At 37.8% G+C, this 27679-nt stretch overlaps 2 protein-coding genes across 8 annotated transcripts in view; one reads left to right on the top strand and one right to left on the bottom strand.

The window, feature by feature from the left end:
- UBE2V2 (ubiquitin conjugating enzyme E2 V2) overlaps positions 1-27679 on the bottom strand; it is a 51393-nt gene that overhangs the window by 21857 nt on the left and 1857 nt on the right. For 4 of the 7 annotated variants that reach the window (XR_004810578.2, XR_007407168.1, XM_049103960.1 and 1 more), the window contains exon 2: positions 21707-23607. The exons of 2 other annotated variants lie outside the window; for them this stretch is intronic. Coding sequence is in view for 3 of the 5 variants with exons in the window: in XM_049103960.1 (XP_048959917.1) it covers positions 21707-21950 (244 nt within the window). In the remaining 2 variants the exon portion in view is untranslated. Of the gene's footprint in view, positions 1-21706; positions 23608-27679 lie in introns of those variants that run through there. One more of the 7 variants, XM_035708478.2, reaches the window with a different exon arrangement.
- Positions 15454-15839, top strand: LOC112678421 (cytochrome c oxidase subunit 7B, mitochondrial-like). The gene has a single exon (XM_035708483.2). It carries the CDS (start codon positions 15483-15485, stop codon positions 15723-15725), a length of 243 nt encoding a protein of 80 aa, XP_035564376.1. The 5' UTR covers positions 15454-15482; the 3' UTR covers positions 15726-15839.

The following is a 27679-nucleotide window of genomic DNA, read 5'->3' as shown; positions in this document are numbered from 1 at the left end:
TATAGATTTATAGTCATGACCTACAATACATTGCTACTGAACTGCTTTTTAAAGTAATCTTAAAGGAGCTTGATTATCCTTACACTTATGGAGTCATTCCCTAAGAATTATTCTAAATTTGCATTGAATTTTGTTGCCTATTTAATAAACAATTCAAACAAGTGACCTTTATAAACACCCAAGCTACAAAGTAAACAATGTAAAATTAATGTTTCTTTTTACATAAATGCCATAAAAGTGGTAAACCTAGTTATTGCTAAACTTTTCACCCTTTACCTTTATATAGCATTTTGGGAAAATACTTCTAAGACTGATAGACCAATTATTGAAATACTAACATTTAAAAAGTTATAGCAGCTAAGTCTATTTGCTTTTAAAGTATAAGACAAGAAAAAAAAAAGCCACTAAGCCATATTTTCAAATTCGGTACTAGAGCACTCTGGTTTTATTTCACCCAATCACTATGATCTGTGAAGGAAAAAAAGTCACAAGATGCGGATGTTGCTCCATGAAAACTCAAGTGTGTACATAAGCTGCCCTCTGGATCTCTTGCCATCTATGAACCTTCTTCTATAGTTCTACTTGTCTTTTTCCTATATGTCTATGTGTGTTGGGTTTTTTTTTAATAGTTTTAAATATTTTAACTCTTTAGGATGGGATTTTTATTAAAAGAAAAAAAAAGTAACCCATAAATCCACCCCTTTCTAGGTGAAACATAAAATGCTGTCGATTTTTTGGTTCAAAAGAACACCAAAGAATGCCAAAGATCATCTAGTCCAAAATCTAATACTTCAGACTAATGAAAATTATCACCAGGAAATGTTAGGTGATTATATCTATATATAGGTATAGATTAATAGTCACTTAACTTGGTTGACAAACCAAGTCAAAAATCTATGTCCTGTCTTCTCCACTAATCTAGTCTCCTCTTTAGTCCATTACAATGAACCTGCACTCCTGGGGGTAATAATACCAAAAACGGTAACATTCATAACCAAAACTGTGAATGCCTAGAAAACATGTTTCCAGCTTTAAATCTCAAGGATATCAAATTCCAAATCCCTTGCCTTTATTTCCCATGATACCAAAAATAAGGGCATAAAGATTACCGAATAAATAGAATAAATCTTGTCATGCAATATTAGGAAAAGATATCCCAACTCTAAGTTTTTACCTTTTTCAAGTTACAGCGAAATAAGACCTTGAATAGCACTAAGTCTATAAATCTATCCACACAAACATAAGAAATGACAGGAAACAAACTTACCAGCAGTTTGCAATTAATCATCTAAATTAAAGTTGAAAGGTAGTATGGTTTGATAGAGTAGTGTGGATTCTAGTTTCAGCTGATGGTAAACAGTCTAAGATATACAAAAGTCCCCAAAATTCAGAAATAATTATTACCATTTTAGTGTATTTCTCTTCAGATTATTTCCCATGTACAATCTATGATTCCTATGCTTTTTTCCCCAAATGAGATCTTGACTCATGGTTTTATAACTTCCTTTCCCCCCGTTATGAACATATTTCTATGGCAAGCATAATCAAGTACCATTTTTAAATGCCCCAATAAATAATATTAGTCTTGCTTGAGGATCAGGGGTAGGGAAACTGGACCAGGGGAATCGTTGCCTACTCAAAAATTAAAGGAAAACACCTGTAGGAATGGAATAAATCTTTTGTCTTATGTGCTTTTCAACCATCCTTTAGCTGGTCCTCAAGAACACCCAAATTAACTATGGGACCCTTTCCCTCATCCCTCAAAGTATCTATGAGATAAGGAAGACAGTATCTGGGTCTTGTGTGCTGTGGAATATGGTCAGACTGTTTCCCTGCCCCCTGCAGAGTTCTTAGGCATGGGTTGCAACAAACCTGAGCAGACAGACACACTGTTAAGAAGTCCCACCTGGGGATCCCTGGGTGGCTCAGCAGTTTAGTGCCTGCCTTTGGCCTGGGGCATGATCCTGGAGTCTCAGGATTGAGTCCCACGTCAGGCTCCTTGCATGGAGCCTACTTCTCCCTCTGTGTGTCTGCCTCTCTCACTCTTTCTCTGTGTCTCTCATGAATAAATAAATAAATAAAATCTTAAAAAAACAAACAAACAAACAAAAAAAGAAGCCCCACCTGTGATTTACATTGTCTGGGTCTGCCCTATTGTGGGAGTTCTGAGTTCTCCTCAAACACCCAACAAGCTGACTTGATTTTTAATAAAATATTTATTGAGCACCTCCTACAAGACAAACATCTGCTAAAAGCTTTAAAGACAAAAGTACTTCATTAAATCTCACCTTGTAAATTGATACAATAGCACCATTTCACTAAGTAAAAAAAAAAAAACTAAGGCTTAAATTATTGGGTTGAGCCTTATAAAATGAAACTGCTGCTTTCAGGTATCTTTTTAACAGAAAGAGTAATCTCATAAAATTCAATCTAACTACATGGAGAATGAGTCAGGGTTGAATCTCTTAGCCATTATTCTCCAATGCCTTGTCATGTAACCTACTAGTCCCAGGTGAAACTCATTTCCCTAGCTACTGCTAACTTGTCCCCAAGTCCCTGCAAATCTGATGGGGATGAGAGACACATCTTGACCAACTGGAGAAGCAACTCTGACAAAATGCTGTTCTGAACTCTCTTAAAAAGAACCTTTCTATATGTCACACACTGGGTGCACTCAAAGCAAAATACTCCTTCCCGGGGAAATAATATAGTATTTTATATTTTTCAAATTATTTTCTCATACAACCATCTGTGTATTAAAAAAAATCTTCTGAGGGATGATGGGTAGCTATATCTACATTTACAAAGACCAAAAACATGAAGTAACTAACTCAAGACCACAGCAAGCTAGTAGCTGAGTCAAAATAATTCAAATTTCCTAACACAGGTACAACATTCTGTCACTGTATACTACATCTCAAAATCCAGAAAATTTTATTCATTTTTTTTAAGTCTATGCCCAGTGTTGGGCTTGAACTCATGACCCCAAGATCAATAGTCACATACATACTCTACCAACTGAGCCCTCCAGGTACCCCAAAATCCAGATAATTTTTTTAAAAGGGTAGGGAAATTACAGAATGCATACAACTGAAAATACACATTTTCCAAAAATCATTCATTGTTGGAATTTGTCATATAAACAAAAATATTATTCATAGATAGTTGTTTAAAGATTCAAATGTGAGTTACAATAAAAAATAAACTTTAAAAAACATAGATATATACATAGATATAGATTAGTAGTGTCAAGAAAGGCAATCTTGCTTTTGCATGCTCCAAGATGGGAAAATGCTAAGAATTAACAAATGGTTGGTTCTGCTTTTTCATAGTGTTTTGTGTGAGGTGGGTATGGCTGGGATCTTTAACGTTCCAGGGAGCTTTTGTCCATAAGGAAGAACTTTACTACTGTTTATTCTTTCACTAATACTAATTTTGAAAAAAAAAAATGTTTGATATTAAACAAGCTTTAAAAAAAATAAAAAATAAACAAGCTTTATAAACCCAATCAGTAAGTATTGAAACATTGATGACAAGCTGATTCCATTCTCTTTGGCTTTTAGTTAAAAAGAGGTCGGTTAATGTTTCTTTGTTGCATCTTTTTTAATAGTTTAAATGTCAAAACACATTAGCGAGTACAAAATTTATTATGACTGGAACAAAAGCATCTATGTTTCTTCATTATTCCTATAATTCCAAATAGAATAGATTTCCTTATTTAAATAATTTTGTTATTTCGCTTTCTCAGAGTATTACCATAAATAAAAGAAAATGGATTCTATAATAAATAAATAAATAAATAAATAAATAAATAAAATAAACAAAAATATTGTAAAGTGTTAAAATTTAAGTGCAAGAAACTTCTGATTTGTAGTGCTTAAAATCAAAAATTAATAAAAGTATTTATAAAAGTTCTCTGAATAATACAATTTTGTAGTAATTTAAGACTCAAATATTTGTTTGATTTTAACATTATTATCTTCCTTAACAGGACAAACAAAATTATGAAAACACGATGTAGAAGAACATAGATAAGACAGCAAACTATCAGGAGACCTACATTTTATCATCCATTCACTACTATATTAATTCATTCCTTCACTCAACAATCATTTGATTACTACTGGATTCAGTTACTCTGCTACGCAGTTGACACCAAGAGAACTAAAACATTTTTTTGCCCTCAAGAGCAAGACTAACTAATGGGAGGAGCCCCAAAACAGATACATGCATGTATGAAACAAGATATATAGAAAAGGCCACATTAAAAGGAAGCAAGAATCCAGATCAAAGGAGACTGGACAAACATGACAACCAAACACAATCTTGAATCATGTACCAGACTAGAAATTACTATTATTTTGCTTTAAAGCACATTAGCAGGGGGAGGAGTTAAGACAGCAGAGGAGTAGGGAGAGACCCTAAGTTTGTCTCATCCCTGGAATACAACTATATAGTTATCAAATCATGCTGAACAACCAAGAAATCAATCAGAGGTCTGATAAAACAAATGCCACAAGTCTACCAGAAGAAAAGCAACCACCGACTGGAAGGTAGGAGGTGTGGAGGAGGTACTTGAATCTGGTGTGAAATACCTGAGGACACAGCAGAGGGGAAGAAGCCTACTTAAAGAGGCTACCAGAAAGTATTATTAGCAGCAAAGTTCAAAATCAAAACTTTTAGAAGTCCGCAACAGTGGAGTACATGCCTAGCTTAAAGGTACTCAGATGGTGAAGCAGGCAGAATCCCATGTGTGACAGTGTGGTGTCAGGATCCCGGGGTCCCAAGAGGAAAGAGTGACACCTAAGTGCGGTAGGGTTCCTAGGCATAGGACTATGGAAGCCGGCTGAGAACAGCAAGTCTAGGTGGCCGCTTTCTGCTCTGTGTTGCATAAATCGAGAACCACTGCATGATCACACTATCACTTTCCTGGGACGGGTCCAGCAAAAGGCAGAAACGTGGCAAGACCCTCCCTGGGAGGAAGTGAGGTCTGCATTGAGAAAGTTCCTAAAATTTGAAGTTCCGAAACTCGCTCATGTGCCTGAGATAAAAATGCTTAGACACAGGCAGGGTAAACATAGAGTTCTGATTGAAACCAGGAGACAAGGGTGACTTACTGCTCTTCAATGAGGGCTCACTGAAGACTGGGGGGCCCAAATTTTCAGCTCCAAGGCTGGAGAGCTATGGCACTGCCATATATTCATCACAGGCATTGGAGCTGAAAGCCTTCAGGGAGCAAAACAGCGCCACCTAGTGGAGACCGGAGCTGCTAACACCACGCCCTGCTCCCTGCACACTTGAGGCACCTGAGAATCAGCACAACAGGCCCCTCCCCCAGAAGACCACCAAAAACAACTTCCTCACACCAAGTTTACTGATGATAGAGGGGGCTGCAAGGCATCAGCTCCAGGGGAAAACAATAACGAGCATTCTTTGTATTTTTATTCTTTAGTCTTTTACTACTACTTCTTCACATACTGTCTCACTTTTTTCTTTTTTTAATTCTTTTCATTTTTATACATACCACTTTTTTTTTAGTTTTTTGGTTCCCTTCATTGTATTTTGTTTTATTTTATATACTTTTTCTTTCTTATTTTGGGATCTAGTTTATCAAGCACACCAAAAACACTCAAGATCTAGTTTGGGGGGTGGATTTTTTGTTAGTGGTGTTATTTATGGTTTTATTCTTTTTCTCTCTTCTTTTCTTTCCCAGACTTGATGAGATAGAGAAAATGACCCCAAAAGAATGAATGGAAGATAGTACTCACAGCAAGGGAGTTAATACAGATATAAGATGTCTGAACTAAAATTTAAAACGAATATTAAGATACTAGGTGGGCTTTAAAAAAAAAAGATACTGGGTGGGCTTGTAAAATGCGTAAAAGACACTAGAGAATCCTTTACTGTGGCGATAAAAGAACTAAAATCCAATCAGGCTGAAATTACAAACGTAGCCTGAACAAATGGAAGAACCGAGATGCAATCTCCAGGGGAGGCCATAAAAATGAGGAAGAACAAAGAGAAGAGCGAATCAGTAATAGAGAAAATAAAACTATAGGAAATAATGAAGTTGAAAAAAAAAGAGGGAAAGAAAACTATTAGATCAAGAAGATAGACAACTAGGCGATTTCATAAAGCAAAATAATATACATATTATAGGAGTTCAAAAGAAGAGCGGGAAAACGGGGCAGAAGTTTACTGAACAAATTATGGCTGAGAACTTCCCTAATGTGGGGAAGGAAACTGGCATTCAAGTTCAAGAGGCACAGAGAACTCCCCTCAAAATCAACAAAAATAGGTTAACACCTCCACATATTATAGTGAAACTACCAAAATACAAAGATAAAGAGAGGGACACCTGTGTGGCTCAGTGGTTGAGCGTCTACATTTAGCTCAGGGCATGATTCCGGGATTCGGGATCGAGTCCCACATCGAGCTCCCTGTGAGGGATCTATCAACAAGAAAACCTAACAATCATAAAAATTTATGTCCCTAGCATGAGAGCACCCAAATATATAAATCAAATAATAAGAAACCTAAAGCAACTCACTGACAATAATACAAGGCTAAATAATAGTAGAGGGCTTTAACACTACACTCACAGAAATAGGCACACCCAAGCAGAATATCAACAAGGGAACAAGGGCTTTGAATGACATACTGGACTAGATAGCTTCCCAGGGGAATTCTACATATAAAGAAAAATACCAAAAGAAAAAAAAAAGAAAAAGAAAAATACCTATTCTTTGCAAACTCTTCCAAAAAAATTGAAATGGAAAGAAAACTTCCAAACTCTTTTATCTTGATCCCCAAACCAGACAAAGACTCCACCAAAAAGAAGTACAGACCCTGATAAACACAGATGCAAAAATTCTCACCTCTTAAAAAAGGGTGGGGTGGGGTGGGGGGATGCCTGGGTAGCTCAGAGGCTTAGCGCCTGCTTTTGGCCCAAGACTGAGTCCCACATCGGGCTCCCTGCTTGGAGCCTGCTTCTCCCTCTGTGTCTCTGCCTCTCTCTCATGAGTAAATAAATAAATAAAATCTTAAAAAAATATTTCTCACCAAAATACTAGCTAATAGAATCCAAGAGTACATCAAAAGGATTATTCACCACAACCACCAGGAGTGGGATTTATTGCTGGGCTGCAGGAGTGATTCAATATCTGCAAATCAACCAATGTGATACACTATATTAATTTTTTAAACAATAAGAACCATATGATCCTCCCAGAAGATACAGAAAAAGCATGTGGCAAAATACAGCATCCTTTCTTGATAAAAAACACTCCACAACGTAGGGATAGAGGGAACATACCTCAACATCATAAAGACTATACACGAAATAACAGCAGTAACTATCATCCACAATGGGGGAAAACTGAGAGCTTTCCCTTATCTAAGGTCAGGAACACAAAAGGGAATGTCCACTCTCACCACTGTTGTTCAAAAGAGTACTGAAAATCCTAGCCTCAGCAATCAGACAATAAAAAGAAATAAAAAACATCCAAATCAGCAAAAAAAGAAGTCAAACTCACTCTTCACAGATACTGTATGTATAAAATCCAAAAGACTCCACCCAAAAATTGCTAGACTGATAAAAGGAATTCAGCAAAGTCGCAGAATATAAAGTCAATGCATAAAAGTCCGTTGCATTTCTATACACTAACAATTAAGCAGCAAAGAGAGAAATCAAGCAATAGATCCCATTTATAATTGCACCCAAAACAGTAAGATACCTAAGAATAAACCCAACCAAAAAGATAAAAGATTTGTACTCAGCAAACTACAGATCACTTATGACATAAATTGAGGAAGACACAAATGGAAAAACATTCATGCTCATGGATGGGAAGAATAAACATTGTTAAAACATCTATGCTACCCAAAACCTACACATTCAATGCAATCCCTATCAAAATACCATCAGCATTTTTCACAGAGCTGGAACACACAATCCTAAAATTTGTATGGAATCAGAAAAGACCCCGAATAGCCGGAGGAATGCTGAAAAAAGACAGGGTGCTTCAGTCAGTTAAGCTTCTGCCTTTGGTTCAGGTCATGATGCCAAGCTTCTGGGATCCAGCCCCAACCAGGCTCCTTGATCAGTGAGGAGCCTGCTTCTGCTTCCTCGTCTCCCTCTCCCTGCCATTCTCCCTGCTTGTGTACCCATGTGCACGCTCTCTCTCGGTCAAATAAATAAAATCGAAGAAAGGGAAGAATGGAGGGAGGGAGGGGAAGAAACCAACCAAAGATGGAGGCGTCAAAATTCCAGGACTTCAAGCTGTATTATAAAGCTGTGATCATCAAGATAGTGTGGTATTAGCATAAAAACAGACACACAGATCAATGAAACAGTACAGAGAACTCAGAAATGGAACCTTAACTCTATGATCCACTACTTTTCCACAAAGCAGGAAAGAATATCCAATGGAAAAAAGACAGTCACCAACAAATGGTGTTGGGAAATTGGACAGCCATATGCAGAAGAATGAAACTGGACCACTTTCTTACACCATATCCAAAAATAAACTCAAAATGCATGAAAGACCTAAATGTGAGGCAAGCATCCACCCAATCCTAGAAAACAGGCAGAAACTTTTTTGACCTTGGCCACAGCAACTTCTTGCTAGACACACCTCCAAAAGCAATAAAGACAAAAGCAAAAATGAACTATAGAAATTTCATCAAGATAAAAAGCTTTTGGGACGCCTGGGTAGCTCAGTGGTTGAGCGTCTGCCTTCAGCTCAGGGCATGATCCTGGGGTCCAGGGATTGAGTCCAGCATCAGGCTCCCTGCAAAGACCCTGTTTCTCCCTCTGCCTATATCTCTACCTATCTCTGTGTGTCTCTCTCATGAATAAATCAGTAAAATCTTTAAAGAAAAAAAGATTTAAAAACTTCTGCACAACAAAGGAAACATTAACAAAACTAAAAGGCAACTTACAGAATGGGAGAAGATATTTGCAAATAGATCATCAGATAAAGGGTTAAGTATCCAAAATCTATAAAGAACTTATCAAACTTAACACCCCCCCCAAAAAAAAAAAAATCCAGTCAAGAAACAAGCAGAAAACATGTACAGACATTTCTCTAACAAAGATATACAAAGGGCCAACAGATACATGAAAAGCTGCTCAACATCACTCAGCATCAGGGAAATACAAATCAAAACCAAAATAAGATACCACCTCACACCAATCACAATGGCTAAAATGAACAACTCAGGAAACAACAGATGTTGGTGAGGATGTGGAAAAAGGGAAATCCTCTTACGCTCTTGGTGGGAATGCAAACTGGTGCAGCCACTTTGGAAAACAGTGTGAAGGGTCTTCAAAAAGTTAAAAATAGAGCTACTGTTAAGACCCAGCAATTTCACTACTAAGTATTTACCTAAAGAATACAAACAGTGATTCGAAGGATACAGTGATTTGAAGGGGCACATGCACTCAGTTTATAGCAGCAATATCCACAACAACTAAGAGATGGAAAGAACCCAGATGTCCATCAACAGATGAATGGATAAATATGTGGTATATGTATGTGTATATATATATATATATATACACACAATAGGACTCAGCCATCAAAAAGAATGAAATCTTACCATTTGTAAGGGCCTGGATGGAACTAGAGAGTGTTATGCTAAGCAAAATAAGTTAATCAGAAAAAGATAACTACCATATGATTTCACTCATATATGGAACTTAAGAAACAAAACAGAGAAACAGGAGAAGAAAAAAAATAAAAATAGGCAAAACAAAAGAGACTCTTAACTATAGGAAACTGAGGGTTGCTAGAGGGGAGTAAGGTGGTGGGTTCGGGTCACTGGGTGATGGGTATTAAAGAGATCACCTGAAGCAACTCTGTTTTGTTTCTTGTTGATGGACATCTGGGTTCTTTCCATCTCATTCACTGCTGATAATGAGAATAAACTAGTACAACTACTTTGATGAATGAACTGAAAAAACTTAAGAAAATATAAACCCGCTCAAAAGCCGCATATAAATAGATCTTTATATTGTTCCTAAGTACTTACATATGCAGCAAAAGTATAAATATGTTTGTGCAATATACTCCAAAATCAGGATAGCAATTACCTCTGGGCAAAGAGGAAGAGGCCTAGTACTTAGAAGGATACTGATAACATTTTACTTCTTCGAAAACAATCTGAAGCAAAAATAATTTATTAGATTTTGAGAGAGCTAGTGGTTGATATATGTGTATTCACAATTTTTTAAAAGATTTTTTTAAATTTATTCATTCATGAGAAATAGAGAGAGAGAGAGAGAGAGAGAGAGAGGCAGAGACAGAGGCGGAGGGAGAAGCAGGCTCCATGCAGGGAGCCCGATGTGGGACTCCATCCCGGGTCTCCAGGATCATACCCTGGGCCTGAAGGCGGTGCAAAACCGCTGAGCCACTAGGCTGCCCTGTATTCCCAATTTTTTTCTGCTGTTTAAAATCTGTCTTTTAAAAGGAGGAACATCACAAAAAAAGGGGTGGCAGAACATGAGAGAGAGAATGATGGGCAATGTTTGGGTACAGTAATTGAGGGTGAATGAGCAAAGAGCCAGATATGACCTGGAATATGGGGCTCAACAAAGAAAGGACAAGGTGCACTTGCAAACTCAGACTTTACCTGCAGTAAGAGGTGGGGTAAGGGGTGGGCATTAAGCATGATAAGGAAGGAAGAGGAAAATACTATCAGTAGTGATAAAAGATAAAGAAAAGTTAAGTGCCTAAACTAAGAAAACTGATTCATTGTATTGTAATTCTGTAATTGTATTTACTTCCAATTAACCAAAATAAAAATCAACTACAAGCTAGGAACTCTGCAAGGCCATTGGGATCTACCACTGACAACCATGGTCCCAGGCCTCTTGCAGCTTATAGTTTAACAGGGGAGCAAGACACAGAAATCAGATTATGAGAAGTGCTAAAAACAAGAAGGAACAACACAAATTTTTCATTAACATTTTAGTATTTTCATTAATAGGAAACTAGCCAGATGACCCTGAGTAAACAGTGTTTTCTTTTACACTTTGCACACTTCAGTGTGAAATGTAGAACTAAACTACATCAGTGACGTACAACCTTTTGTCCATCCCAACAAATCTCAATGACTGACCAACAACACATAAAAGCCTACTACAGGAGGAAATCCACCAGACTGGGTAGAAAGAACAGGCAACAGGAAGAAGAAATCCTTTGCCTTTTCTCTGCCCTTATCTCCATTTTCTGGTTCAAAATCCTTATTGAGCCACATTATTCCCAAATTTATGATTCTTGATCTCCGTGAAAAAGCAAGGTATCACCAATCAATTTTAAAACAAAACAACTTACCTATATGATTCCTGAACTGCCTTTAAACCAAAGATCAAATGCAGTTTTGTTATGCTATAGTTTTACTTTCTAAAGATTCATGATTCTTTTATCTATTAACTTGCAAACAAAATAGTCAAGAGTCATTGTATTTGGTGGCACATTAAAGGAAGCCAGAAATTATCTGCTATTCCTCCCACTGAGAGGTAGTCTCATTTTCCTCCCATTTAACCTTCCTTCATTTCATCCAGAGGACTGTTTCAGAACATTGGACAAGACCCTATCCTATTAAAAAAAAAAAAAAAAAAAAAAAGGCAAAAAGCATTAAAGTTAAAAATTTTCAACTTGATTTCAGTACTTATTTAAAGTATTTAAAAATCTCCTAATATCAATAACCAGTTCCCTGAACAAGCAGTAAATGGCCACAAATATCTATAACAATAAAGAATATATATTTCATACACATGAAATACAAATGATACAAGAAAATAAACCAAATTTAAAAATTCTTTAAAAAATTGGCAAACTAAAGAATGATGAAATTATGCATCCACCCAAAAATAAAATTTAAAACATGCTAAACACAATGCTGGTAAAACTGTGAGAAAAATATATGTAGTATACATAACTTTATACCACTGGAAATCAATTCTACCTTAAGAGGTAATTTGACAATAAATAAATAATTTTTTTTTTTTTTTTTTAAAAGAGGTAATTTGACAAACGTAACAAGAATTTGTACTCAGGGGCAGCCCGGGTGGCTCAGCAGTTTAGCGCAGCCTTCAGCCCAGGGCCTGATCCTGGGGACCCCGGATGGAGTCCCACGTCAGGCTCCCTTAATGGAACCTGCTTCTCCCTCTGCCTGTGTCTCTGCCTCTCTCTCTCTGGGTCTCTCATGAATAAATAAATAAATAAAATCTTAAAAAAAAAAAAAAGAATTTGTATTCATATGCTTTAACTTCAAATTTCAAGTTATGTTGTCCTCAAGAACAAAACACAGGAGTGTAGACTGCTTCCAAAGCCAGCTATGAATAATTCTCCTCTCTCAGGACATAGCCCTCCCCGCCATTAGGGCTGGAGACTATTTCCCCTCTGCTTGAATCTGGAAGGCCTTGCCACTTATTTTGACAGAATATGGTAAAGTGATGTTGGTGTAGTTGTGGAAATAGCATTCTCAGAAGCCTGGTGGCTTCTCTTCTGTTTAGCTCTCTTGGAAGCCAACCATCAATTAAGACACTACCAGGATGTTAAGAAGTCAAACAGGCCAGACAATGGCCAGTCCTAATTGAATCAAGAAACCTGAACAATAGGCCCAGCCAATCATCACATTTGAAGCCACTAAGTTATACAGTGATTTGCTATACAGTCATAGATGGTAAAGGTGAGAAGAGCAAGTGAAAAAGTACTCTGGAGAAAAATGGTTAGCAGTGCAAAAACTTAGAGGTCAACTGCCATACATTCAGGTAGTTATGTCATATATTTAAAACATTACATAAAATCACTTTAAAAGACATGAATTAGGAGCACCTGGGTAGCTCAGTAAGTTATGCACCTGACTCTTTGATTGTGGTTCAGGTCATGATCTCAAAGTCATGAGATCCAGCCCCACATTGGATTCTCTCTCTCCCACTTCCTCCCATCTCTCTAAAAAAATTAAATTAAATTAAATACATGAATTGTATTCCACAGCTAACATCATCCTTAATGAAGAAAAACTGAGAGCTTTTCCCCTAAGGTCAGGAGGTCAGGAATAAGACTCTCACCAGTTATTTAACAGTACTGGAAGTTCTAGCCATAGCAAACAGACTACAAAAGAAATAAAAGGCAGGGATCCCTGGGTGGCGCAGTGGTTTAGCGCCTGCCTTTGGCCCAGGGCGCGATCCTGGAGACCCGGGATCGAATCCCACGTCAGGCTCCCGGTGCATGGAGCCTGCTTCTCCCTCTGCCTGTGTCTCTGCCTCTCTCTCTCTCTCTCTGTGACTATCATAAATAAATAAAAAAAAAAAATTAAAAAAAAAAAGAAATAAAAGGCAATTAAACTGATAAAGAGGAAGCAAAACTTTCACTATTTGCATATGACATGATACTCTATATAGAAAACATGAAAGAACCCACCCAAAACACTTCTAGAACTGATAAACGAATTCAATAAAGTCGCAGGATACAAAATCGATGTGTAGAAACCTACTGCTTTTTTTAAGATTTTATTTATTTATTCATGAGAGTCACAGAGAGAGAGAGAGAGGCAGCGACACAAGGCAGAGGGAGAAGTAGGCTCCATGCAGGGAGCCCGACGTGGGACTCGATCCCAGGTCTCCAGGATCACACCCTGGGCTGAAGACGGGCGTTAAATCCCTGAGCCACCCGGGCTGCCCGCATTTCTACACACCAAAAATGACGCAGAAATATCATTTACAATTGCACTAAAAACAATAAGATACCTAGGAATAAACCTAGCCAAAAAGGTGAAAGACCCATACTCTGAAAACTGTAAACTACTGATGAAAGAAATTCAAGATGGCACAAAAAAAAATGGAAAAACATTCCACGCTGATGGATTAAAAAAACAAGTATTGTTAACCATCTATTCATGAGAGAGAAAGAGACACAGAGACACAGGCAGAGGGAGAAGCAGGCTCCACACACACAGAGAGCCTGACGTGGGACTTGATCCGGGTCTCCAGGATCATGCCCTGGACTGAAGGCGGCGCTAAACCACTGAGCCAACCAGGTTGCCCAACAAGTATTGTTAAAATGACTATACTACCAAAAACAATCTCCACATTTAATGCAACCCCTATCAAAATACCAACAGCAATTTCCACAGAATTAGAACCACATCTAAAATTTACGTGGAACCATAAAACATCCTGAATAACCAAAGCACTTTTGAAAAAGAAAAAAAAAAAACAGAAGTATCACAATATAAGTTTTCAAGTTAAAGTGCAAAGCTGTAGTAACCAAAACAGTATGGTACTGGCACAGAAAGAGACACATAAATCAATGGAATGGAATAGAAAATCCAGAAATAAACCTACACCTATATAGTCAATAATCTTTGACAAAGTAGGAAAGAGCACCCAATGAGAAAAAGTCTCTTCAACAAATGGTGTTGGGAAAAGTGGACATCAATATGCAAAAGAAACTGGACCACTTTCTTATACCATACACAAAAGTAAATTCAAAATGAGTTAAAGACCTAAGTGTGTAACCTGCAACCATAAAAATCCTAAGAGAACACGGGCAGTAACTTCTTTCATATCAGCCATACCAACTTTTTTCTAGCTATGTCTAGGCAAAGGAAATAAAGCAAAAACAAACTATTGGGTCTACAATAAAATAAACTTTTCTGCATACGAAGGAAAATCAAAACTAAAAGGCAACCTATGGAATAGGAAAAGGTATTTTCAAATGACATCTGATAAATACTGAAATACATAAAGAACTTAACATCCAAAAAACAAACAATCCAACTTCAAAATGGGCAGAAGACATGAACAGACCTTTCTCCAAAGAAGACATACAGATGGCTAACATACAGATGGCTAACAAACATTCTCAACATTACTTAGCATCAGAAATACAATGAGAGGTCATCTCACACCTGTCAAAATGGCTAAAATCAACAACAACAAAAAAACAGGTGTTGCTAAGAATGCAGAGGGGAAAAAACCTTCCTGCACTGCCTTTGAGAATAAAAACTGGTGCAGCCACTGTGGAAACCAGTATGAAGGTTCCTCAAAAAGTTAAAAATAGAACTATCCTATGATCCAGCAATTCCAACACTGGTTATTTACCCAAAGAATACATAAACACTAATTCAAAGGGATACATGCAAAAAAAAGGGGGGGGAGGAATACATGCACCCCTATGTTTATACCATCATCATTCACAATAACTACAATATGAAAGCAGGTGAAGTGTCCAATGAGTGATGAAAGGATAAAGAAGACGGTGTGTGTGTGTGTGTGTGTGTGTGTGTGTGTAACAGCCATAAAACAAGGAAATCTTGCCATTTGCAACATGGATGGAGCTAGAGAATACAATGCTAATCAAAAAATAAGTCAGAGATTTTTGTTTTTCAGGGCTCTTTGCAAGGGTACTTGGCATGAAGTTGTAGCAAAGCAGTAACCGCAGTTGCACCGTTCTGCCTTCAGCTCCAGGATGTTTCCCATGGCCAGAATCGCTCTAAGTCATCTCGGAGTTCAAAGCATTCCACAAACAATGGCAAGGCAGAGTCACCAGAAATGGGCACCTGATTTCCATGATAAATATGGTAATGCTGTATTAGCTAGTGGAGCCACTTTCTGTATTGCTGTATGGGCATATACAGCAGCACAAATTGGAATAGAATGGAACCTGTCCCCTGTTGGCAGAGTCACCCCAAAGGAATGGAGGGATCAGTAATCCCAGCTGGTGTAATAATGAATTGTTTCAAAACCAACTCCTAATTGATGCCAAGTGAAAGCACTGTGCACCCACTAAAATATGGCATGATTTAAGAAATAAAGTACATTTAAAACCTTCAAAAAAAAAATAAGTCAGAGAAAGACAAATACCCTATGACTTCATTCATATATGGAACTTAAGAAACAAATGGGCAGGGCAGCCCGGGTGGCTCAGCGGTTTAGCGCATGCCTTAGCCCGGGACGAGATACTGGAGTTCTGGAATCGAGTCCCACATCAGGCTCCCTGAATGGAGCCTGCTTCTCCCTCTGCTTTGTCTCTGCCTCTCTCTCTCTCTGTGTGTGTCTCTCATGAATAAATAAATAAAATCTTTTAAAAAAAAATGAGCAAAGGGGAAATAAAAAAGAGAGACAGAAATCGAAAACTTGAGTCTTACACAGAACTGATGGTTCCCAAAGTGGAATGGGTTGGGAGGATGTGGTTAAAAAGGTAATGAGGTCTAAGGAGTGCACTTGCAATGAGCACCAGGTGATACATGAAGTGCTGAATCACTATATTGTACACCTGACACTAACACAAGACTGTATGTTTACTAACTGGAATTAAAATAAAAACTTAATAAGATAATAAAATACATGAATTACAGTAATTATAGAAATGAAAAAAACAGGCCTAATAACAACACATATACATTGATTGTATTTATCAGAAGTTTTCAAATGTTCATCAATATGAACCCAAAGATATGAACAAATGTTGCTTTAAACTCACTAGGCCTGGGGTGCCTGAGTGGCTCAGTGGTTGAGCGTCTGCCTTCGGCTCGGAGCATGATCCCAGGATCCAGCATCAGGTCCCACATCAGGCTCCTTGCAGGGAGCCTGCTTCTCCCTCTGCCTATGTCTCTGCCTCTCTTTCCATGTGTCTTTCATGAATAAATAAATAAACTCTTTAAAAAAAATAAAAAATAAAAATAAAAAAATAAACTCACTAGGACTTTTTACCTTACTATGTTATTAAAAGCAGAATATTTTAGAAAAGTACATGAAGACATTCTGTGTCTTTACTGCCCTCTGTTTTAAACTATGTGCACTCAGTCTTCCATGCACCATCAGCGGAATTCCTAGTTGAGTAGGCCTATCATCCTATTAGCTCTGACCACTCATTCAGCAAAGGAACAAATATGACTGAATCATTAATCCTTATTCACAGTTCTTCACTCAGGAAAAAACCCATTCCATAATTTCCTATAATCCCACTAGCTTTTTCAAAACCAGAAATCATAATCCCACTATAAATACTATCATCAAGAATGTCAAAAATGTCAATACAGAATTGACATCAAGGCATATGATTTACATTACAAAAAACTTTAGAATGGAATTATATCCATCAGATAGTATGAACTGATAATACAAATACTGATTTAATGATAAAAACTACATTTACAAGTCACAAAAAATCAGAATATTCCTTTGCTGAAATGAAGATTTATCATGTACAGCAATTTTAACTTGTCTCTAAAATATCTCAAGAAATTGCATGAGATTAAAAATATTTTTCACTAGTACATATTTTTTATTTTTATTTTTTAAGATTTTATTTTTTCATAAGAGACACAGGGAGAGAGAGAGAGGCAGAGACAGGCAGAGGGAGAAGCAGGCTCCATGCAGGGAGCCAGACGTGGGACTCGATCCCAGATCTCCAGGATCACGCCCTGGGCTGAAGGCAGCACTAAACCACTGAGCCACCCAGGCTGCCCTTATTTTTATTTTTATTTTTTTAAAGATTTATTTATTCATGAGAGACACAGAGAGAGAGGCAGACACACAGGCACAGGAAGAAGCAGGCTCCATGCAGGGAGCCCAATGTGGGACTTGATCCCGGATGCTGGGATCAGGCCCTAAGCCGAAGCTGCTCAACTGCTGAGCCACCCAGGTGTCCCTAAAATATATTTTTTTAAAGATTTTATTTGAGAGAACATGCACATGCACATGCACACACACCAAAGGGGGCAGGCAGAGAGAGAGAGGGAGAATAAACTGCTGAGTGCAGAGTCTAATGCAGGGCTCAATCTCAGGATCCTAAAATTCATGACCTGAGCCAAATCAAGAGTCGGGCACTTACTTAACCAACTAAGCCATTCAAGCGCCCTTGGAATATATTAGGTTTATAACAATTGCTTAATATTCAATTAAGAAATGAGAACACAGGGATCCCTGGGTGGCTCAGCGGTTTAGCGCCTGCCTTTGGCCCAGGGCGTGATCCTGGAGTTCTGGGATCGAGTCCCACATCAGGCTCCCTGTATGGAGCCTGCTTCTCCCTCCTCCTGTGTCTCTGCCTCTCTCTCTATGTCTACCATAAATAAATAAATCTTTAAAAAAAAAAAAAAAAGAAAGAAAGAAATGAGAACACATGTTAACATGTTTGTAGAACTCTGTACTTTAAAATTTGGTATATATTCACCTCACTAAATGCTTTGTAATAGGTTTTAAGTATTTTCTTTCATCTAAGTCTAAGATACCATCAACTATATGATGGAATAAGAAATTAACAAAAAAATTAACACTACAAACTAAACTACACAACATACACTTTTTTTTTCTTTTTCTTTTTAATTTTATTTATTCGTGAGAGACACAGAGAAAGAGAAAGGTAGAGACACAGGCAGAGGGAGAAGCAGGCTCCATGCAGGCAGCCCGACGCGGGACTCGATCCCAGGTCTCCAGGATTACGACCTGGGCCAAAGGCAGGCGCTAAACTGCTAAGCCACCCAGGGATCCCCAACATACACTTTTTCAGACGTTAAAATACCTTAGAACTCATGAAACATGGGGCGCCTGGGTGGCTCAGTCAGTTAGGCATCTGCCCTCAACTCAGGTTACGATCTCAGGGTCCTGGGATCAAGCCCCATGTTGAGCTCAACTGGGAGACTGCTTTCCCTCTCTTTCCACACCCCTCCCCCCCAACCTTCTCATGCTGTCTCTCAAATAAAATCTTTAAAAAAAAGAAATGATAAAACATAGTAAATAAAAGTATCTGGAAAAAAACAACTCAAATCAAATATTGTACATCTGAAGCATCTGTGCTATACCTTCAAATACAGGTGGAAAAACCTATAGAATATAAGGTTTGCAAAGTATCACAATCCTGGGGTTTGGGAAATGTATTTTGCACAGAATATGAATTATGCTACTGGTATTCTAGGTTACAACCAACACCACTCTGCCTCTGGACACTCCCCCAAAATTGTGCATACATATGAATTCATTCATATAATTATGTGCTGCATATTAACTCAAGTATATAAGGATAAAATAATCAGCTTAATGTGTTTAATCAATGTATTTGAACAAAATCTTTTAGGACTGTTTTACTTCAGAAAAGTAAACTAAAAACAGAATTTATGAGCAAAACATTACAATTTACAAAGAGGGAATGCTAGATTTTACTTGAACCATTTATTTTCTCATTATTAAATCTCTTAAATAGAAACTGTACCATAAGAAAATGACAGCACTCAAAAAACACTTGAATTTATAGCAGATGCTTATTTTCATTCTTTCTCTCAACGCTTATCGACTAGTCCTGTAGCAGATGCTGCCCATTCTGAACACCAAGACAGAATCCTTTCCCCAAGGTCTCACACTCAGATGTCAGTGAAGACAACCATATAAGAGATACATTCAACATTCAAATACAATGCAGTAAGCTGTTAAGACTTTGCTCAGATACACTACAGATAACTCAATGAGATAGGCAAACCAAGGGAGAATACAGAAGTTATTTACTATTCTCCAGAAAAGCAGCTAACAATGTTTATTCTAGGACTAGGAAAAGACATTTCCCTTAGAATAAACTAAGAAGTGGAGGAAAGTTAGGTAAGCTACAATATACCCTGGTTCCTCTCTAGTATTAATTTCTAAGTAAAATTAAGAACGGCATGTACTCTAGAAGTTACGAGATCTTCTGACAGAGACCATTTAAATGAGTGTAACTGCTCTCCTGTAAGTTGTTAGCTTGCAGTCAGAAAACCATATTAAGCAAAATAAGTAAATATCCCTCCAAATTGCTGTTTGTAAGGTAAACACTTAAGAAAAGTAAAAACTTTACAACTTAAGTATTTCCTCTCGGGAAATAACCACTTACGTCAATATAGGTTAGTAAACTACAACTGATAAATTAGGTTAACAGGTGATGCTAGCATAAATAACAAATAGTAAATCAACCTATGTATTGTTTATATTTTTCAGTAACATTCCAGTCACTAAACTGAAAAATACTCATCATAATCACAGTACTTACAAAGCACAGACTGCTTAGAGAATGCTTTTTATCTACCTATTTAACTTTTTTTAATAAGGTTAAACCTCATACCTGGCAAGAGGAAGCATGGACTCCTACATAATCATAACCAGATCAGTTAGAAGTTACATTATGTCATCGCTTCTCCTCCTTTTGGCTAAAATCAAGTGAAGACATTTTTAAAGAACCAACTAGACAATGAAATACTTACCAAAAGCCATACTTTGCATCTTAATAAACTAGAAATATAGATAAATTGGACTTAATGAAAACAAAACTTTTGGGCTTTGAAGAACACCATCAAAAAAGTGAAATGATAACCTACAAAATGGGAGAAATTTGTGTATAGAATATATAAAGCATTCTAAGTCAGTGATTAAAAAAAATGGCCTAATTTAAAAATGAGCAAAGAATCTGAACAGACATTTCTTCAGACAACAAATGACCAAGAAGCACATAAAAAAATGCTCAACATCATTAGTCATGAGGGAAATGCAAATCAAAACCATAATGAAGGATCATATTACACCCACTAGAATGGCTAGAATTGAAAATTCAGGCAGTTTGTAATGTGGAGAAATCAGGACTCTCATAAACTACTGGTGAGAATATAAAATGTTCTCCATTTGGAAAACAGTATGGCAGTTTCTCAAACAATTAAAAATAGAATTTCCATTCTATTACCCAGCAATTGTACTCCTAGACATACACCCAGAAGAAATGAAAACATATATCCATACAGAAACTGGCACACAAGTGTTTATAGCAGCATTATTCATAATAGCCAAAACGTGGAAACAATCCAAATCAGCAATGAATAGATAAATCAAATGTAGTATACATAAAAAAATAGAATACTATTATTCAGCCATTAAAAGGAATAATTGATAAATGCTACATTGATGAACCTTCAAAACATTATACTAAGTAAAAGAAGTCAGACACAAAAGATCACATACCCTATAAAAGTCCAGAATGGGCAAATCTACAGAAACAGAACATAAATTTGTGGTTGAAGGGGCTAGAAGGGAATGATGAAGGGACAGTATGGTAAGGGTTAAAGTGTATAGGGTTTTGGGGGCAATAAACACGTTCTAAGGTGATGGTAGCGAACGGTTGCAAACATCTGCAAATACATCAGAAAACAACGAATTATATACACAGAGGTGAAGAGTATGGTACATGAATTCTGACTCAACAAAGGTTTAAAAAACAAGTAGAAAGGAGTAATTTTCTGAGACCAAACTCAGTATTTATTTACAGTTCCATCTCCCAGAAGCTTCAGCTTTCTCAGTGATCAACCAATCAAAGGTATAGTCAAGGACTTCATGGGCAAAACTGGCCTTTTTCCAGAGAACACTGAAATTTTTTTTAAGATTATTTATTTACTTATTTATTTGAGACAGAGTGAGCAGAGAGCATGAGTGGGGGGAGGGGCAGAGGGAGAAGGAGAAACAGACTTCCCCATGAGCAAGGAGCCTGACCCGGGGCTTGAATCCAGGACCGCAGGATCATGACCTGAGCCAGAGGCAGACGCTTAACTTGACTGAGCCACCCAGCACCTAGTACCCTGGATTTTAGACACTATTTCAAAACCCCTGGGGAGAATAAGGAGTCCAGATTACATAGCTGTTGAGCAGTCATAAGTCCCACAAATCTTGGAAGTAGGTTCTTCTCACCTGATGAGCATACACCATCCTGTCCAGAGGCACCCAAACTGGAGAAGTAGGTAAGAGCAAGAATGGGAGAAAGTGGAGTCAGTATTAAATGTTCTAAATCGGGGCAGCCCCAGTGGCACAGCGGTTTAGTGCCACCTGCAGCCCACGGTGTGATCCTGGAGACCCGGGATCGAGTCCCACGTCGGGCTCCCTGCATGGAGCCTGCTTCTTCCTCTGCCTGCGTCTCTGCCTCTCTCTCTCTCATGAATAAATAAAATCTTTAAAAATAAAATGTTCTACATCACCAATTTATGAGCAACATTTAAGGTAACTCATTAGGTTATGCTTCCTACTTCTGAAAGAGATGAATTCCTATCAATCTCTCATAGCATTCCCAATAACCTCTCCTCCAATCCCCAAAATAAGCTGAGAGGGAAAATGTCAGATTTTGTAAGAATCACCAAGGGAGGGGTAGCCTGGGTGGCTCAGCGGTTTAGTGCCGCCTTCAGCCCAGGGCCTGATCCTGGAGACCCGGGATCGAGTCCCACGTCAGGCTCCCTGCTGGAGCCTGCTTCTCTCTCTGACCCTCCCTCTGTTTCTCTCATGAATGAATGAATGAATGAATGAATCACCAAGAGAAACAATGACTGTGTATTTGCCTGCAATACCGAATTTGTGCTCACAAAAAAGATTTGTGTAAATGTGCAACAAGATTTAGCTATGATTATCAATTGTCTTAAATTTTTTTATTATTCTTTCAACATAATCAAGACAAAAAACATGTAGTTTTAATTATTTATAATGCCATTACACTCTCTGAAGTGTTTTTGTCTTAATCTTTAACGGCATTCGGGATCCCTGGGTGGCGCAGCGGTTTGGCGCCTGCCTTTGGCCCAGGGCGCCATCCTGGAGACCCGGGATCAAATCCCACGTCGGGCTCCCGGTGCATGGAGCCTGCTTCTCCCTCTGCCTGTGTCTCTGCCTCTCTCTCTCTGTGACTATCATAAATAAATAAAATTAAAAAAAAAAAATCTTTAACGGCATTCATTTATGGAATCATTGTTAGGTTCCTACAAAATAAAAGCAAACAGAAAGTTTATAGAATACAGTGTAATACAGAAGTACTATAAAAAAAACTTGAAATCAAGAAACTAGCTCTGGACTCAACATCTAGCTAAATAATCTTATGAAAGTCATTTCATATCTAGATTTCCATCGCTCATCTATAAAAAAAAGAACTTGGCCCACAGCTCAGATGACCCATAAGGTGCTTTCCATCAGAACTACTATTTCAACATATGTAAAGGCATAAACAGGCCTTAAGGATTTTCCTCCTGTGGTCTGAAACATTGCTGAGTTCTAACTTAAACTGAATATAACACCTGCTTTTTTTTTTTTTAAGATTTTATTTATTTATTCATGAAACACCTGCTCTTATACAAATCAGTGGAGACTTTGCAAATAAGTCACTCACAAACGCCACTCCTAAAGTCCCACCTTCTAGTATTACCTCAGATTCATTTATAAAAGCATCAGCTCTTTTAAAAAGTCAGCTACATTTAAAACAAACTTTTGAACACTGAATTTTATTCTTTATTCTAGTCTAAAAGCCTCATGTATCCACTTCGAAATTTTGTGTCAAACAGCTCCCCAAATAATTGTCAAGTGGATGTTTCCACTAAGGATAATCTTCTGTTTGCAGGACTTTCAGTTAGCACAGTTGAAGCTCCAGTTAGCAGTCTACTAACTGTAACTGCTTTAAGTATAAATTTTGCTGGGGATCCCTGGGTGGCTCAGCGGTTTCGCGCCTGCCTTTGGCCCAGGGCGCGATCCTGGAGTCCGGGGATCGAGTCCCACGTCGGGCTCCCGGCATGGAGCCTGCTTCTCCCTCTGCCTGTGTCTCTGCCTCTCTCTCTGTGTGTCTATCATAAATAAATAAAAATAAATCTTTAAAAAAATATATAAATTTTGCTGCTAGTTCCCCAGTCCATAAATCATTATGTAAATAACAGAAGAGCATCCTAACCAGTGGCCAATCACTTCACATCTTTTAAAATCTGTTGGTGATGGGTCACTACATCTGTTAGTCACATACAGACAGCAAAGCTTTTAGGAGTACTGCCTCCTTGTCTGCCAGTCATAAACCCATGTGACATTCTATAAAAATAGCCAAAAAAGGAAGTTAGCCGACAAAGATCAAAGTACAGCAAAGAAATGAAAACTGAAAGAAAGCGCAGCAAAGAAAGAAAAACAGGTAACACGAAAGTGAAATATGAATCAAATGTAAATACAGTTATAGAAGAAACACCCAACCATAAATGTTGGAGACTCTAGATGAGCAGCCACATGAACTTTGTGAATGTGAGCTTATGGGTGTAAATGACGAAAGTAATTTAAGAAAAAGATGACAGTGTTCCAGAGGAAGTGAAAAACTTCACAATAAAGAAAGTCTCAGATTATTTCCTAATACTGAAAGCAAAGAGGGTAAAATATTGGAAGTGATTCCAATTTAGGACTATGACAATTCACCAAAACACAGAAAAGATACTTGCTCCACGTCATAAGTTATAGGATGAGAAGAAAAAGTATTGCTCAAACTACTCCCAAGAAGTTTACAAATAAAACACTCTAATTCTTAATGTATCATGTTTAAATTACAGTACTAAACAAATCTCACTTTTACAATTTTTTTCTTTTCTTATACACTGGTAACCACAGAAAGAGTTTTTAATGTCTGAGCTATTATTTTCAAAGGTCACAGAGTAATAATTTTTCTTACTTAGTAATAAAATTGCTTTGGGGGCACCTGGGTGGCTCAAGTTAGTTAGGGACCTGACTTTGGCTCAGGTCATGATCTGGGGGTTCTGGAATCAAGCCCCATGGGCTCTGTGCTTAGCAGGAAGTCTGCTTCTCCCTCTCCCTTCCCCCTGCTCATGCTTTCTTTCTCAAAAAAGATAAATAGAATCTTTTAAAAAAATTTGCTTTGAACAGTTTGTTTGGTCATTTTACCACTCTACAGTACTGTGCAAAGGGGTGACTGCCTGGACAGGACAGTAAGGTTGTTTTATTTAACACTGTCAAGATCAAGGGTCTATCAAGAGTACCCAGGTTCCTAAGAGACACAGAAAAATCTATCAGGCCAGTTATTAAAGTCTCAAGGGGGGAAATGTACTGGACTACAGTAATTTAGCTCTCCTATTGTTTAGTTCCCATTCAGATCTCATCTGTTACTACTCCCAAATTCTACCCATATATCTTCATCTTGAAGATGGGGAAAACAAAATCAAGTTATCCAACCTTTTCATATAAGGAATGGGGAAAGCAAGGCTTAAGAGATTCAGTGGCATATGTCTACCAACCATGCCACAGTAATCTATGCAGGGCAGCAGAGGAATTAAAGACTGCTAATCTAGTTCTTGTTCCCATATACACAATGCTACCCACTTCTTAAAAAGGTAATTAGTAAGTTTTATTTTGGTTTCATTTTTCAACCATATGGCTAACACAGATCCACTATCAAAGAAAAAATACTCCCATTTTTTCCTGAGCCTCTCATTACTTAAAGATATTTTACAGTCATCTGCATTCAGAGCCCAGAACCGTACTCTAACACTAGTGTAACTTAAGTGATAAGAAATTTTAAAATGTTTATAACAATGTATCCCAAATGGGATTCTGAGATAGAAAACATACATTAGGTACTCTAATGTACAATCTTCTATATACTATCTTCACAACTTCTCTGTAAAACAAACTATTCTAAAATTTAAAACTTATTTATTTTAGAAAAGTATTACACATACTTTTTTATAAGTACTTATACTTTTTTATAAGTATAAGACACATGTCTTTTATAAGTGCTAGGATCCTTTTTAAAAAAATTTTATTTGAGAGAGAGAGAGAGAGAATGCGAGCGCATGAGCAGGGGGAGGGGCTGAGAGAGAAGCAGACTCCTTCCTGAGCAGGGAGCCCAATGTGGGGTTCAATCCCAGGATCCCAAGGTCATGACCTGAGCCGAAGGCAGATGATTAATAAACTGAGCTACTCAGGCACCCTTAGCGCTAGGATCTAATTAAATTTTTGAATCAAAGGTACTACATGTTCTATTCCTTAAAGTAGTGCTTCTTAAAAAAAATTAAATTAAAAAATAAAGTAGTGCTTCTTAAGCTATGTCCCATGAAATCCTCTTGACCCCCAGAGGTGACTCTGCCTCTTGGAAAAGGGGATCCTAGCTAGTGGGTCTCTACCCCAGCCCAATTTCCATTCATAAGAAGCATCTAATAGTCTGAAACAAAGATATTGCTAGAAAGAATAGTGTGAAAGTCACTCTCCAGCCTAAAAGGAAGATTCATGATCTGAGGACTATTCCAAACTCACAGTTCCTCATAACAGAACACTCAAATTCTAATCCTGAATCCATCACTATGTACAATCTTGTATTTTTTTAGGTCAGTTTTCTCACCCGGAAAATAAGAGGACCAAATGGTATGCCAAAGTATGTTTCAGCTTACAGTTCCCATTCTAATTTGAACTTTTTCTTTTTTTTTTTTTTAAAGATTTTATTTTTTTATTCATGAGACACACAAGGAGAGGCAGAGACACAGGCAGAGAGAGGGAGAAGCAGGCTTCATGCAGGGAGCCGGATGTGGGACTTGATCCCAGGACTCCAGGATCACGCTCTGAGCCAAAGGCAGATGCTCAACCGCTGAGCCACCCAGGCGTCCCATAATTTGAACTTTTTCTACCCAATTTCTCTTCTAGTAAAAGGAAGGGTAAAAGCATATGACTTAGATAAGGCACATTAAAATATAATGCCTTAATAAAGATCAAAAAATAGCTGTCAGGGATCCCTGGGTGGCGCAGCGGTTTAGCACCACCTTCAGCACAGGGCATGATCCTGGAACCCTGGGATCGAATCCCACGTCGGGCTCCCTGTATGGAGCCTGCTTCTCCCTCTGCCTGTGTCTCTGCCTCTCTCTCTTTCTCTCGGTGTCTCTCATGAATAAATAAATAAAATATTTTTTTAAAAAAATAGCTGTCAAAAAAAATTATCTGTCAAGTGTCTGTACTTTCTGGCCTATCAAATAACTTTTACCCAAAATTATTTTGTCTATGTACATTTTTTAAATGACTCTTTTCAGTTTTTGGGGGGTTTTTTTTTTTTTAGTAATCTCTACACCCAAAACGGTTGGCTCAAGCCCATGACCTTGAGATCAAGAGTCCCATGCTCCTCAGACTGAGCCAGCCAGGCACCCCAAAACACATAATTACATCCAGCTGTCTCATCTCATTTTAAATTTCCAGCTACATCATATTTATTCCACAAATATACAGGTACTATTTCCCTTCCATACCACCAAGAAGCAAAGAATATAAAAATACAGCCAACAGAAAGTGCAATTTAAAAAGTCTAGGGAGGGACACCTGAGTGGCGCACCGGTTGAGCGTCTGCCTTTGGCTCAGGGCATAATCCCGGAGTCCCACATCAGACTCCCTGCATGGAGCCTGCTTCTCTCTCTGCCTATGTCTCTGCCTCTCTCTCTCTCTCTCATAAATAAAATCTTTTAAAAAATTAAAATAAAATGTCCAAAGCTGCTTCTGCACTCATACCCACCTCAGTTCAACAATACTGTCAATAATGTAAGGCACAAAAAATGAATAAATACTGAAATATACAAGGGCAAGTTTTGCAATAGTTTCAAAATGAAATGCAGTGGTTTAAGAAAACTCAAATCCCTAAATTACATCATTATTAATTAAGCTAATGTTTCAAAGTTCATAAATCTCAAGAGTGAAATGTAACAATTGTGATACTGAAATATAAACCAGAAAATACAGGTATCCAATGTATAAGCAAATATGCCAATAATCAGGGATCCCTGGGTGGCGCAGCGATTTAGCGCCTGCCTTTGGCCCAGGGCGCGATCCTGGAGACCCGGGATCGAATCCCACGTCGGGCTCCCTGCATGGAGCCTGCTTCTCCCTCTGCCTGTG

This window comes from Canis lupus, chromosome 29 (assembly GCF_003254725.2).
Source record: "Canis lupus dingo isolate Sandy chromosome 29, ASM325472v2, whole genome shotgun sequence".
Lineage (NCBI taxonomy): Eukaryota > Metazoa > Chordata > Mammalia > Carnivora > Canidae > Canis > Canis lupus.
Note: the sequence above shows the minus strand (reverse complement) of the source record. Positions and strands in the feature narration are given on the sequence as shown.